The sequence below is a fragment of the Nerophis ophidion genome, linkage group LG02 (genome assembly GCF_033978795.1).
Source record: "Nerophis ophidion isolate RoL-2023_Sa linkage group LG02, RoL_Noph_v1.0, whole genome shotgun sequence".
In the NCBI taxonomy this organism is placed as follows: domain Eukaryota; kingdom Metazoa; phylum Chordata; class Actinopteri; order Syngnathiformes; family Syngnathidae; genus Nerophis; species Nerophis ophidion.
The window spans coordinates 25,852,662-25,868,357 of NC_084612.1; the positions used below are offsets into that span (position 1 = coordinate 25,852,662).

At 35.3% G+C, this 15,696-nt stretch overlaps 1 protein-coding gene across 1 annotated transcript in view; it reads left to right on the forward strand.

Moving 5' to 3' along the window:
* LOC133538691 (CUB and sushi domain-containing protein 1-like) overlaps nucleotides 1–15,696 on the forward strand; it is a 1,135,806-nt gene that overhangs the window by 697,760 nt on the left and 422,350 nt on the right. The window contains exons 8-9 of the mRNA XM_061880405.1: nucleotides 4,373–4,454; nucleotides 8,980–9,104. Of these exons, the coding sequence (XP_061736389.1) occupies nucleotides 4,373–4,454; nucleotides 8,980–9,104 (207 nt within the window). The remainder of the gene's footprint in view (nucleotides 1–4,372; nucleotides 4,455–8,979; nucleotides 9,105–15,696) is intronic.

Consider the following 15,696-nt stretch of genomic DNA (forward strand, 5'->3'; position numbering starts at 1 on the left):
ACATCACATACTGTACAATGTCTGCTGTCATTAGAATGACTTTTGATTTTAGATAAAACAATATCTTGGCGCAGAAAAGTGGGGTGAAACTAAGCGTGTCATTCTCTCCAATGCTGGGTCTAAATTGGCTGTCAAAGTGTACCAACTTGTCAGAATACATCCTCATCCTTTCACTATCCAGGTGAGAGGCATGAAGAAGCGAAGAAGCAGCTTTCCACTTGATGATATTACCATTGGCACACTCACTTGTGATCACTGCGTTAGCGTGTATAACAACATCCTCAATAATACTTAGTTAATATTCAAGTCTTGAAGTATTGTTTGTGTTTTTTGGATGGTTATTTATTGGCTTTTATGGGCAGAATAGAGGAACTCCCATTTCGGACTTTAATTTACATGTATTTAAGTGTTAGAATGCATTAAAAAAAACATCTGTAGTCATGTCTCTCATAATGATTATAAACGATTTGCAAAATTCTGAAAAAGGCGGTTCCCCTTTAAAGTTCAGTTTAGAGAGGTATTTGATCTTAGATAATTACAATTATCCATCATGGCTGACACAGGATTTAATTAATTTAAAATGTTAAATTAATTTAAAATCAAAAATGTAATTAATTTAATTAAAAAAATGTATCATTAATCATACAGGAAATACATCTTCACCTTTTTTTTCAAATGTTTTCCTCACCTGCCTACCCTGACCACACGACCTGCTGTACATCGTACATTTAAGTCACTTGCTCTGTTAATTTAGAACAAGTTATCAACCAAATTATTACATCCATCCCTCCATCCATTTTCTACCGCTTATTCCCTTTGGGGTCGCGGGGGGCGCTGGTGCCTATCTCAGCTACAATCGGGCGGAAGGCGGAGTACACCCCGGACCAGTCGCCACCTCATTGCAGCAAATTATTACATATTTTTGAAAATCAAATGTTTGCACAGAGACCTTTTTTCAAAGCATAAATATTAATATTTCCTTTAAAAAGATACGCAGAGTATATAAAATCAAGGGCAGTTAATGAGTTAATTAAACAGTTCAATACAGTCTTTTGAATGTTTATGTTTGTTATACTGTAGTTTATTTATCTTTAGGTTATTAGGTTGGAATAAACAGTAAGCCATGGTGTACATTTAGATGAGTATATATGTTTTTTCTTTCTCCTTACCTTGGAGAAATAGTGCACATGGTGGACATTTGCATAAAACAATGACAAATTGTAGTCATTAAGGCTCATTTTCAGCCAATGTCCCAATAGCTAAGTTGAAGATGGACATTACTGTGAAAATGTTTAGAGTAAATATTAATAGGTACTTGTTAGCTCTGTGTATCCTAAATGGGTTCATTTGTTTACCAGAATGCCAATTGGATTCTGTCTGAGCCAGAGGGTGGTGATACAGTCTTGTGCATACTGACTTACTGTTGTTTGGATATTTTGCAGTCATTACTATGTGTTATTAATACATGTGATTTCTTTAAAAAAAACAATTAAAATACTACTTAAATAAGATTTGTTCATGCTGTCAGGTTAAATAACATACAGTTCAGTTTCACCTTTCATCAAGATACCAAATGCGGCCCTTGTAACAAAACATGTTCCACCACTTGTGGACGACGAGATGGGTTGTATTCTAAATTTAAAACATGAACGAGTGTACTCAGATATGTTCCAACACAGCAGGTTTTCCATATTCGCTGTGACTTCTGCCTGATGAAGACACGCCCTTTCACTGCTCCTGTCATGTTTGCTTAAAGTTAGTGTTTTGTACCCTTCCAGCTTGCAGAATGCTATTTTGGGTATTTTCTTTTGTTGTGAATTTGGGTTTTTGAATTAGTAATGTTAAAACATCTCTTTCCTTTGAATCAAGTCCTTCACTGAAAATGAATAATTCGGGGAAGAATGTGTAACTTATTTTGAATATTTAAATGCATATATGCTGGTTCTCCTAACAATATATGTAATGATAATCACAATATAATAATCAGCATCATTAAAATAATAATAATAATAATAGTTCTTCTTTGTACTTTGTGAACACTTGTAGTTTGAACAGTGTTGTGGTCTCAAAAAAAAGGAATCCAAATGCAGATCAGTAAAACATCTCTATTTAATAACCTAAAATCACTGGTAAAAAATAACTCAGAAGTACCGAAAGATCAGCTCCAGGAAAACTGGGTCAAAAGTCTGTCCTCAACCTGAGGAAATACAAAAAACAGGAATTACAATGGGTTCAGGGCAAAGGTCAGAGTAAGTGAGCTCGGGCTGGATTCTACCGCAGGCAACGGACGAACTGGCGCTGGCTGGGTGCAGATCCAGTGTTTAAGTCAGGTGGTTGATTAAAAGCAGGTGGGCTCAGATGACTGACAGCACACCTGCAACTGATGACCGGGTAAGGGACTTACAGACAAAAGAGGAAAAAAGGACAGGAGAACCGCCCTCATGACAAAGAGTCTCTTAAACTGAATCATATTGGTGCTTTGTTGGATTTTCTCGTGTAATCCATTCCATAATTTAATTCCACACACGGATATCCTAAAGGTCTTAAGTGTTGTACGTGCATACAATAGTTTTAAGTTAAAAATTTCCTCTAAAGTTATATTTTTCCTCTTTTGTTGAGAATAATTGTTGTATATTCCTGGGTAGCAGGTTATAGTTTGCTTTGTACATCATTTTATCTGTTTGCAAATTCACCCAATGTTTTAATTTCAATATATTTGATTCAGTAAATTAAGGTTTTGTATGATCTCTATATCCAACATTAAGTATTAGTTTAACAGTTTTTTTTTTTTGTAACACCGTTAGTGAATGAATGAAGCACACATTTGTACTCAGTGGACTAGTGGTTAGAGTGTCCGCTCTGAGATCGGTAGGTTGGGAGTTCAAACCCCGGCCGAGTCATACAAAAGACTATAAAAATGGGACCCATTACCTCCCTGCTTGGCACTCAGCATCAAGGGTTGGAATTGGGGGTTAAATCACCACAAATGATTCCCGGGCGTGGCACCGCTGTTGCCCGCTGCTCCCCTCACCTCCCAGGGGGTGAACAAGGGGATGGGTCAAATGCAAAGGACAAATTTCGCCACACCTATTGTGTGGTACTTAATTTGTAGTTGTTTTCCCATATTTCTACACATTAACTCAGACTTTTATTACTAGCGAGCAGTAGAGAATATGGAGTGAGTTTTGCTCCAGAACATATTTTGCTTTAGTCGTTATTGATGTGTTTCTTTCTGCTTTATGTTGTATTTTCTACACAAGTTTTTCAGTTAGTTTTATCATCTGTTACTACACCCTGTTTTCGTGTTTTCTTTAGCCTTTAAATGTCTATTCCGTCTATTTGTATTTGTATTTGACTTTCTCTTCTACTGTTACCGAATAGCATTATTGTAGTTTTACTGAGGTTCAAGGATAGTCTGTTTTTGTCAACTCATCGCTTTCATTTATTAATTTTTTTCTGTTTTTATTTGTATTAGCCTTTGTGTGTTCTCTCCTGAACAATGCGCAGTTGTATCAATCTGAAAATGATACCAACTTCAAGTCCTTTGTAACTTTACAAATGCTGTTTGTGTAAAGTTTGAACAATTTTGGTCCCAGTATTGATCCCTAAGGTACGCCACAAGAAATATTCAGCTCTGGAGACATGTGTTGGCCTATCTATTTAATAATAATTTAGTCCCAGGCTCGGGATCTTTCTGTGTGGAGTTTGCATGTTCTCCCCGTGAATGCGTGGGTTCCCTCTGGGTACTCCGGCTTCCTCCCACTTCCAAAGACATGCACCTGGGGATAAGTTGATTGGCAACACTAAATTGGCCCTAGTGTGTGAATGTGAGTGTGAATGTTGTCTGTCTATCTGTGTTGGCCCTGCGATGAGGTGGCGACTTGTCCAGGGTGTACCCTGCCTTCCGCCTGCTTGTAGCTGAGATAGGCGCCAGCGCCCCCCGCGACCTCAAAAGGGAATAAGCGGTAGAAAATGTATGGATGGATAGTAGTAATAATGATAATAATAACTAGTACAACAATATAAATTATATCAGACAAAGGTAAAAAAACTAAATGGTGACAGCGTTTCTCTGAAAGACATTTACTTGTATTTTGATGAAGTAAAACATTCAAAAGGAAAGTCCTGACACCCTTAGTAATCACTGACAGGGGTGATTGTTACCGTACATGTGCGCACGTGTCACTTGACTTCCATTATTTTATGGAAAAATATTCAAATAGCCAGCGTAAAAAAAACCCACTCAATAATATAATGCAGATATTTTCAAATGACAATCTTATTCTTACATTGAAAGGTAATTAACAAAAACAACTGACAAATAAAGAATACAATGATGTATAACATGTATTCTTTCTCTCTTTGTTTTTAGTGAGTCAAAGTGGCCTAGCAGGAGATGTCTGTCCAGATCCTGGAATTCCAGAAAATGGCAAGAGAATGGGATCAGCCTTCCAGTGAGTACTCGTTGCATTTAATCCCATTCATCCACTGGGACCTCAACTATTCTTGACCCGATTAGCTACCTGAGGAAAATGTTCTCCAAAATACTTTGATTATAATGTGGAGACGATAAATGATCATCAAAGGTGTTTTGTAGAAAGTTATTTAGAAATGTAAACAGATGATTTAATCCGACCATTTCTCCTTGTCTCAGCAGTTAGTAATAGTCTCTTCACTTCAGGTGTTCAACATTAATATTTTGTATTTGACTTCATGATTAATTTCATGTTGTTTCATCAGATATAGTGCATATTTCATCTTGTTCATTCACCCACACCTCACACAGGGCACCCAAAGGTGACTTTGATAACAGAATATTGCAATACAAGCTAATATACACCGCATATTATTAACTATTATTTTCAAGCAAGAAATATTGGTTTTAAAAACGTTCCAATAGACAATAACCCCACTGATCACAAGATAGCAGGTGGAGATAGCATATAACACATTTTTATTACCTTCCGCCTATCATAATATGTGTTTTAAATTGCAGCAAAAGGAATTAATGTGTCAGAAGAAGGTGATGGGTCCCTGTTAGTGAACACTCATTTGAAATCTCACTGCTGATAGAAAAAAGAGAAAATTCCTGATCTCACTGAGAAAACACTGCACGATGCAATCTTCCTGGATGCAGCATCGACAGCTGCTCATCTTGTTGTCTTTTAATTACAAGAATATTTTTTTCCGCCAAAAACATTTAAATGATAATCCTTTAGTGTCTAGCTCCTGCTGTGTTTCATTGTCATTAGTTACTACGGCTGCACAAATGTAATAGGGCTATTATTACAGTTTGGTAGCTTTTGGAAGATCATTACCGGGGTGTGTGCATGTGCTTGTTGCGTAAGTGTGCATATGTCATCATTTGTATTTGCTGGGCGTCCTTTGTGGAAAAAAATTATCAAGCGCTGAGATGCAGTAGCTGGAACTAAAGGAAATTATGGGAAAATGGACAACAGATGAAATTTGTTTTTGGCTGTGTTTACACTGTGTGTCAGTTCCAATATTTTTGCCCATACAGTATGTGATTCTGTTTACCGTATTTTTCCGAGTATAAGTCGCCCCGGAGTATAAGTCGCACCTGCCGAAAATGCCTAATAAAGAAGGAAAAAAACATATATAAGTTGCTCTGGAACAATGAACATAATAACACACTAAATTACACACATGTATATATATATATATATATATATATATATATATATATATATATATATATATATATATATATATATATATATATATATATAGAGAGAGTCTATTGTTTGCGCACTATTGACTAGAGATGCAACGTAAATTCAGGCGCCGAAAACATACTATGATCAGCGAAACAGCACTGCCGAAATAAGATGACACACGGGATTGTCTGGATCGGAGGCAGCATGTTCACGCCGTAGACGCACTTTAATACATCCAAGATATACCCACAGACAGCGATCTACAAAATGTAGGAGGAAACTGGTGGCTTTTAAGGAGAGGACGACTCGCAGCAGAGTGAAGCAAGTCTCTAAACCGAAGCAGCAGAGTCTCTTAACACGAGTAGGGTCTATAATAACACCAGAAAAATATGTTAGATTTGTTGCTAGTTGTTTTTAATAATGATAATGAGGATTGGAGTAGTCTCTCGACACTTAAACAATTCTCAACAAAGTACATTGTACAATTAACAGCAACAATGTAAAAATAGAGCAACACGATATTTTGTAAGAACAAAGTATGTTAATATCAATTATTAATAACACAGATTTTTTTTTATGTAGGTATATATCTTTTTGTCCTATTAAAGAATAGGAAATTATATGATGATGTAATATTGACCTTGCCCATAGTCACGCCCCTACCGCCACAGGTATTTTGGCAATCTAGGGGAAATCTTGCATAGGATTACTATATATTTTTTTACAAACAGATTGATGGATAACTTGCTTTGCTTCTTGCAAGATCAGATGATATTAAAGTGAACATTTTTATGCAGATGGATGCAATAAGCGTCTCTTTCAAATCTGAAAGAATAGTCAAAAAGGGCTTTTTTGTTTCTGGCCTTTCTTAGCAGGCCACGTAAATGATGTGGCGGGTCACAAAATTAATGCAGCATATCACATAATAGGAAACATAAAATGATGTGGCAGTGCACATACAAACCCCGTTTCCATATGAGTTGGGAAATTGTTTTAGATGTAAATATAAACGGAATTCAATGATTTGCAAATCCTTTTCAACCCATATTCAGTTGAATAGACTACAAAGACAAGATGTTTGATGTTGAAACTCATAAACTTTATTTTTTTTGGCAAAAAATAATTAACTTAGAATTTCATGGTTGCAACACGTGCCAAAGTAGTTGGGAAAGGGCATGTTCACCACTGTGTTACATCACCTTTTCTTTTAACAACACTCAATAAATGTTTGATAACTGAGGAAACTAATTGTTGAAGCTTTGAAATGTGGACTTGTCAGACCACAGAACACTTTTCCACTTTGCATCAGTCCATCTTAGATGAGGTGGGTGTTGTTGATAAATGGCTTTCGCTTTGCATAGTAGAGTTTTAACTTGCACTTACAGATGTAGCGACCAACTGTAGTTACTGACAGTGGTTTTATGAAGTGTTCCTGAGCCCATGTAGTGATATCCTTTACACACTGATGTCTGTTTTTGATGCAGTACCGCCTGAGGGATCAACGGTCCGGGTCCGTATTATCATCACTTACGTGGAGTGATTTCTCCAGATTCTCTAAACCTTTTGATGATTTTATGGACCGTAGATGGTAAAATCCCTAAATTCTTCACAATAGTTCGTTGAGAAATGTTGTTCTAAAACTGTTCGACAATTTGCTTACAAAGTGGTGACCCTCACCCCATCCTTGTTTGTGAATTACTTAACATTTCATGGAAGCAGCTTTTATACCCAATCATGGCACCCACCTGTTTTCAATAGCCTGCACACCTGAGAGATGTTCTAAATAAGTGTTTGATGAGCATTCCTCAACTTTATCAGTATTTACTGCCACCTTTCCCGACTTCTTTGTCACGTGTTGCTGGCATCAAATTCTAAAGTAAATGATTATTTGCAAAAAAAAAAAGTTTTTCAGTTTTAACATTAAATATGTTGTATTTGTAGCATATTCAACTGAATATGGGTTGAAAATGATTTGCAAACCATTGTATTCTGTTTATATTTACATCAAACACAATTTCTCAACTCATATGGAAACAGAGTTTGTAAAATTATGTAGCGGACCACATTAAATAAAGCGGCAAAATCACATTAAACATGTGGTGGGCCAGATTTGGCCCGTGGGCCTAGAGTTTGACACATGTGCCCTACGGCTTGAACATAGTCTTTGTTTTTGGGCAAATGCCAAAATAAGTACTCAAAGCTCATTTTACCACAAAAAACACACAATGTGTGCACATTCAAACTCACTGAGTTTTTAGACACCAAAAATACAAAACTTGGGACATCAGAAACATATTTTTAATTTGAATTTGACGTGTCCATTAAGTAAAGTCACATTCAGTGCAGTTACATAAGACTTTTCTTTTCATTGTACAGTATTTAACTGTTCCCACATGTACCGACCTTGTTATAGAAACCTTGAAGACGTTTATGGTACACAAACATAGGCATGAGCTGTCATCTAGAGCCAAACAGTTTAGTTTTGATTACATTTATTGCTGTTGAAGTTGTTTTGGTAATTGGAAATCAGAAGTATTAATGACTATCCTTTTTGTCAATTTGCTATTGTTTAATTGTGTCTCCTGGCTTCATAAGGCTAGTTGTTAAGGGCTATAGCACTTCTTGTTGCCTTGGCATACACTTAACTACCTGCAAAGACAATTGACAGATGCATTTTTATGTAGACTCATTTCTTTGGACCCAGCATCCTCTTTAAAACCGAAAAACACATTAAAGTTTATTCCCTGCTGCCGATGTTCATTTCCAGTGTGGAACTTTGCATTTAAGTGTCAAGCAAAAGAACTCAACCCTGCATGTTGACAGAGAGGTGAATACACCCATGCATTGTAACGCAGCAGGGTGCAGCCTCTGAACAACCAAGAGTTTGTGTAGAAACCGTTTAGATATTGTGTATTTCAGCTGAAAAGAGACATTGGGCTTTCACAAGGAAGACGTCATGTGGACTTGTACTTACATGGCTGAATGTCCTGCTCACATGTTAGACAGCAGGGTGTCCTTGGCATTACTGATCTTAGGAGAAGGATGATAGACCAACAACGAAAGCATGGAACACATACAGAAACAAATAAGTAAAGGGATGCAACAACACATTGAAAATATGTCTTTTGAGCAATTTTTTTTCTCACTAGAAAGTCATTCACTTGTTTAAAATCATGACCTTTATTTCTGCTGTACACCGTTACTGCTATAATGTCTCGCTGACTTTCAATGAGCGTAACATTATGACTGTGACGCCGCCTCACGTTGACAAGCCTTGTTATTGTTTTGTCTCCCAAAATAGAGTCGGATCCAGCGTCCAATTCAGTTGTGATGACAGCTACGTTCTTCAAGGATCCAAAAGTATCACCTGTCAGAGAGTGACGGACACACTGGCTGCCTGGAGTGACCACAGGCCCATCTGCAGAAGTAGGTTTTCATGCCTGTCACCTCCATGCAATATTAATTAATGTCATAATTTACTGTTCTTGACACAGCAAGCTATACGATATTAATGAATGTCTTGTCTTTTGCCTGCCAGCCGCAACCAATTTAGAAAATATAAATAGCGATATTGGTATTACTATAAAACCCAAAACCATTGAAGTTGGTACGTTGTGTAAATCGTAAATGATAATTTGCAAATCATTTTCAACTTATATTCAACTGAATACGCTGCAAAGAGAAGGTATTTAGTGCTCGAACTGAGACACAATTATTTTTTTTGCAAATAATCATTGATTTACAATTTAATGGCAGCAACACATTGCAAAAAAGTTGGCACAGGGGCATTTTTACCACTGTGTTACGTCGCCTTTCTTTTTAAAAACACTCAGTAAACATTTGGGAACTGAAGAGACCAATTATTGAAGCTTTTCAGGTGGAATTATTTCTCATTCTTGCTTGATGTGCAGCTTAATTTGTTCAACTGTCGTATTTTACGCTTCATGATGCGCCACACATTTTTAATGGGAGACAGGTCTGGACTACAGACAGGCCTGTCTAGTTACCGCACTCTTTTACCACGAAGCCACGCTGTTGTAACACGTGCAGAATGTGGCTTGGCATTGGCTTGCTACAATAAGCAGAGGCATGAAAAAGACGTTGCCTGGATGGGAAAATGTGTCGCTCCAAAACCTGTATGTATCTTTCAGAATTAATGGTGCCTTCACAGATGTGTAAGTTAGCCATGCCTTGGGCACGAATACACCCCCCTACCATCCCAGATGCTGGCTTTTGAACTTTGCACCTATAACAATCTAAATGTTTCTTTTCCACTTTGGTCCGGAGGACACGACGTCCACAGTTTCCAAAAACAATTTGAAATGTGGACTAGTCAGACCACATAAAAATGTTCCATTTTGCATCAGTCCATCTTACATGAGCTCGGGCCCAGCGAAGCCGGCGGTGTTTCTGGCTGTTGATGTTAAAAGGCTTTCGCTTTGCACTTACAGATGTAGCGACAAACTGTAGTTACTGACACTGGTTTTCTGAAGTGTTCTTCAGCCCATGCAAGGATATCCTTTACACACTGATGTCGGTTTTTCATTCACTACAGTCTGAGCGATCGAAAGTCACAGGAATTCAATGTTGGTTTTCGGTCTTGTCGCTTACGTGCAGTGATTTCTCCAGATTCTCAGAACCTTTTGATGATATTATGGACTGTAGATGGTGAAACCCCTAAATTCCTTGCAATAGATTGTTGAGAAATGTTGTTCTTAAACTATTCGACAACTTGCTCGCGCATTGGTTCTCAAAGTGGGGACCCTCGCCCCATCCTTGTTTGTGAATGACTGAGCATTTAATGGAAGCTGCTTATACACCCAATCATGGCACCCACATGTTCCCAATTAGCCTGTTAAAAACACATTTCCTAAATGAAAAAACAAACATCCTAAACAAAACAAACAAAAAAAAAAACACCAGCACACACCAAAAAGCATCTATTATTTTGTTTTAATCAGTCTCTGAGAGGAGAACTGCACTTGTTTTTGGCCGTTTGCCTATCGTTCACAATCACTATGAAAGTCATGGCGACAGATGTATTCTAGTAATGTATCCTAGCTCGTAAATACACGTAAATAAAAGTCCGCTTACAGTGGAGCCAATGGGAGGCCCTCTATTCTGCCCATGAAACCCAATAAATAACTATCCAAAAACTGCCAACAATATTCCATTTACATTTCTTGAATTGAATATTAAAAAAGTACAGGTATTAGTGATATTGTTATTATAAGTCCTAACACACACAAACTATTTACAGTGGCACCATGATTACAAGCTTGTGTGCCTTTGTTGACAATATCAACTGGTCAGCTGCTTTCTCATTTCCCATCTTGTGGAAGTTTATTGTATATCATAATGCCGTTTACCTGGATAGCAGAAGGATAAGGGCGTAATCAAACAAGTTGGTACACTTTGACAGCCAATATAGAACCGGAATGGCAAAAAACAACATGGAAAGATGCTACTCTCCACCCCGCTTTTCTTCGTGAGGACAATGAGTAATTCGTTTTTTAAATAGTAATATAAGAGCATTCTATCAGTCAGCATCCTAATGACAGCAGACATTGTACAGTAAGTTTGATTTATTTTATTTACGCACATAGAAAAAAAGATACAAAAACAATAAACAATTTGAAAAAAAAAATATGTGCGGGACAGGTTAAGAAGACCCTAAGATCTTGTAAAAACATCTGCCCCAAAACGTCACAATTTACACATCAGCATAATAATAATAATAATAATAATAAATAAAATACAATACACAAGTCACATGCAATTCATATCATATACAGCAAACATCAATATGATAATGCACTTTGGACAAGATGGACTTCAATTGTTAATTTTTTTAAAATAAAGTGTAGCTGTACATATGAAGAGGTTGTGGCAATTTATTCCAAAGAGAGGGGCCTCTGTATTTTAGCGTAGATTTCTTAATTGATGTTCTATATAAAGGTAAATGAAATACATGACAGTGTCTAGTTGGGTATGGGTACGTTTGTATGTATTTCAGAAGAAGATGTAAAAAAATACGGAAAACTTTTGGTAAATCAACAAACAAATGTACATACTTGTACATAAAAATAGATATACTATATATGTTCACATTAAACATTGTCAAAATACTGTCATTTTTAAAAGAGTAGCAGATGAAGACTGTCTATTGGAAAAATGCATTGCTCTCCAAAAAATATTTTGGATTAGTAAGGTTTTATAAAGGTATGAATGCCAAGTATAGATATAATATGTGATATGTGAATATAATAAACAATAGTATAATCTTAACATACAAGAATGATTAATAAAACAACAAACTTTACTCAATATACCTATGGATTTCATAATTTTGCGACAGACATGTTCAGTGCGTTGTTTCCAAGTTCATTTTTCATCATCAATAGCGTCTAAAAATTGGTTTGAGACACCAAGCTGACTTTACTGCCATCAATATATAAGTTTGCTTATTCTTTATTATAGCTTTTGTTTTTCGTACAAAAAAAAATCATAGAATTAGTTGTTGTTTTTATATTTAGTGACAATCTGTTCATTTTAAACTATTCGGAAATCTTCAACAGTTCTTTAATTGTGCTTCTCTTGTTAAGCAATCACGACTATAATAGGATATTGAAAGACAAACATAAAAGGCACTATAGTCTTACAAACATTTTTTTAAATCAATCCTATAGATTAGAAATAAAAGAGGTCCCAAAATGGAACCTTACGGTACCCCAGAAACTGTTGTAGCTCTGTTGGAATGTTGATTATTAATAGAAAAATATTGTTCTCTTTTATGAAGTTAGATATATAGCCATTTTAAAACAACATTTTCAAGCCCATGTTTTTTTTATTTGGTCAGAAGAATTTTTCAAATTGACAATATCAAAAGCCTTGGATTTATTTAGATCAAGAGTATATTTCTTGTGATCTAAACCAATTGCAATCCTATCAACAAATTGTCGCAGCACCATTTCTGTTGACATCTTTTCTCTAAAACCGTACTGATGAATATAGAAAATACAGTTAACAAACAAATGTTTTATAAGTCTTGTATAAACTTTTTTATCCAGCACTTTAGAAAAGACAGGTAACACAGAAATAGACAGATTTTTATTGAATATACTATCATCCCCAGATGTATACAAAGGTGTTACTTTGGCTACTTTTAAATCGATTCGTACGACACCTTTTAAGAGACAGAGAGAGAAAATGTGAAAGGGGTTCAATAATGGAGGAAGCAAGTTGTTTTACAAGACTGGCACATATGTCATCGTGGCCTGGAGCAACACCTTTAATTTCCAGTTGCATTTGAAGTACTTCATTTGGAGTAGGAGGGTCAAACACATCCAGACGACAATAATCATCATTAGGTTTTGTCAAAAATCATTGAACCCATTTGCTTAATCAAATTAATTAGAGACACAAACATATAACTGAGATGGAATACCTCTGAAGGAGTGATTTTGTTTCAGCAATTCATTTAAACACTCAAGCTGTTCATGACATTTTTAAACATTTCTTTTTTTTACTTTTCTGAGTAATATTTTTCCTTGGCATCTTTTAGTATTTTATCAAACAGATTTTTATGTTTTAATAAGTCAAAGTAAGACATTTTTTATACAACTTATTTGTATTCATGGAAGATTTTTAAATAGCTGATAGATCCATAGTTTAGAAATTCTGCTTTTAAATTTATTTTTGATTGATATAAACTGAAAACATTCATCAAACAAAGCAATACATATATGCATAAATGTTCGGTAAGCGATCTCAGCATTGTGATGTTTGAAAACTTCATCCCATGACGCATTTGCCAATTAGATTTTCACGGATTCCACATTTTTCTTAAATTTACAACGTTTCATTTAAACTTTTTCTTTGTGAAATATTTGTAAAAAACTGAAATACTGGAAGATGATCTGTAAGCATTACACAAGAAAAGATTGGATTAAAGAAATAGTTATTTAAAATATTATCAATTCAAGTAGCAGATGAGTTTATCCTTGTTGGTCTATTAATTAGTGGATAAACATTTAGATATGTACATTGAATTTAGAAAATCCACTGAAGAACTTGCTTCCTGTTTCAAAAGGTCAATATTAAAATCCCTAAGAACAATACAAGCATTATTTTTGAAAGTAATCATCTCCAAAGTGGATGAGAGTGCTTCAATAAAGATAATTTAATGTCACTGTCAAATGGGCGATACATACAACCATTAATCAGTGTCTTGCCTCCAAAATTACTGCAAATTTGAATTTCTACCAACATTGATTCTTCCTCACTTTTGCTTAAATGAACACTAAGATCCTTATTTTCAACAAATGTAAACTCCTTATTGATAGAAAAAGAAACTCCACCACCCGTCTTATTTCTCTGACATACATGTACAGCATGATACTGAGGTAATGAGTAAAGTCGTGCAATATCATCTTAAAGTCGGGTTTCCGATAAAACAAGCAGAGAAAGTCTATTTTCTAAAATTAATAAAAAATAATTAAGAATAAATCAAAATTTTGGGGTAAACTACGTGTATTTAGATGTTAAATGGAAAAAGTATATTGACACAGATTTTTATTTTTTTATCAAGGTATTGAACTCAAAATCATTGTAATAATTACAAGTATTATTTGACCTTAAACTAAGTCTTTTTTTTTCTTTTTTTTTTTTTTTTTAATCATCAACAGATCATTATATGACCCAGGGGCGTCACTAGCTTTTGAGGACAGGTGATGTATATATGTATATATATATATATATGTATATATATATGTATATATGTATATATATATGTATATATGTATATATATATATATATATATATATATATATATATACATATATATATATATATATATATATATATATATATATATATATACATATATATATATATATATATATATACATATATATATATATATCCATCCATCCATCCATTTTCTACCGCTTATTCCCTTTTGGGGTCGCGGGGGGCGCTGGCGCCTATCTCAGCTACAATCGGGCGGAAGGCAGGGTACACCCTGGACAAGTCGCCACATCATCGCAGGGCCAACACAGATAGACAAACAACTTTCACACTCACATTCACACACTAGGGCCAATTTAGTGTTGCCAATTAACCTATCCCCAGGTGCATGTTTTTGGAAGTGGGAGGAAGCCGGAGTACCCGGAGGGAACCCACGCATTCGCGGGGAGAACATGCAAACTCCACACAGAAAGATCCCGAGCCTGGATTTGAACCCAGGACTGCAGGAACTTCATATTGTGAGGCAGACGCACTAACCCCTCTGCCACCGTGAAGAATATATATATATATATATATTCCTGGGTAGCAGGTTAAAGTTTGCTTTGTGTATAATTTTAGCTGTTTGCAAATTCATTATGTCGTGGAATTTCAGTATCTTTGATTCAATAAATAAAGGGTTTGTATGTTCTCTACATCCAACATTATGTATTATTCTAACTGATCTTTTTTGTAACACTGTTAATGAATAAAGTGTACTTTTGTAATTACTTCCCCATATTTCTACACAGTAACTCAGATATGGTAACACTAGTGAGCAGTAGAGAATATGAAGTGATTTTTGGTCTATAACATATTTAGCTTTATTCATTATTGACATGTTTCTTGCTACTTTATGTTGTATATTTTTTACATGAGATTTCCAGTTCAATTTATCATCAATCATTATACCTGGAAAATTGGTTTTATTTACTCTTTCAATTTCTATTCTGTCTATTTGTATTTGTGTTAGACATTCTCTTCTACTGTTAACAAATAAGTTTATTTTAGTTTTACTGAGATTCAACTATAGTCTGTTTTTGTCAAACCATTTTTTAATTTGTTAATTTCTTCTGTTATTATTTGTGTTATCGTCTGTGTGTTATCTCCTGAACAAAACACTGTTGTATCATCCGCAAATAATACTAACTTTAAACCTCTTGTAACTTTACAAATGTTATTTATATAGAGATTGAATAGTTTAGGTCCTAGTATCGATCCCTGAGGTACACC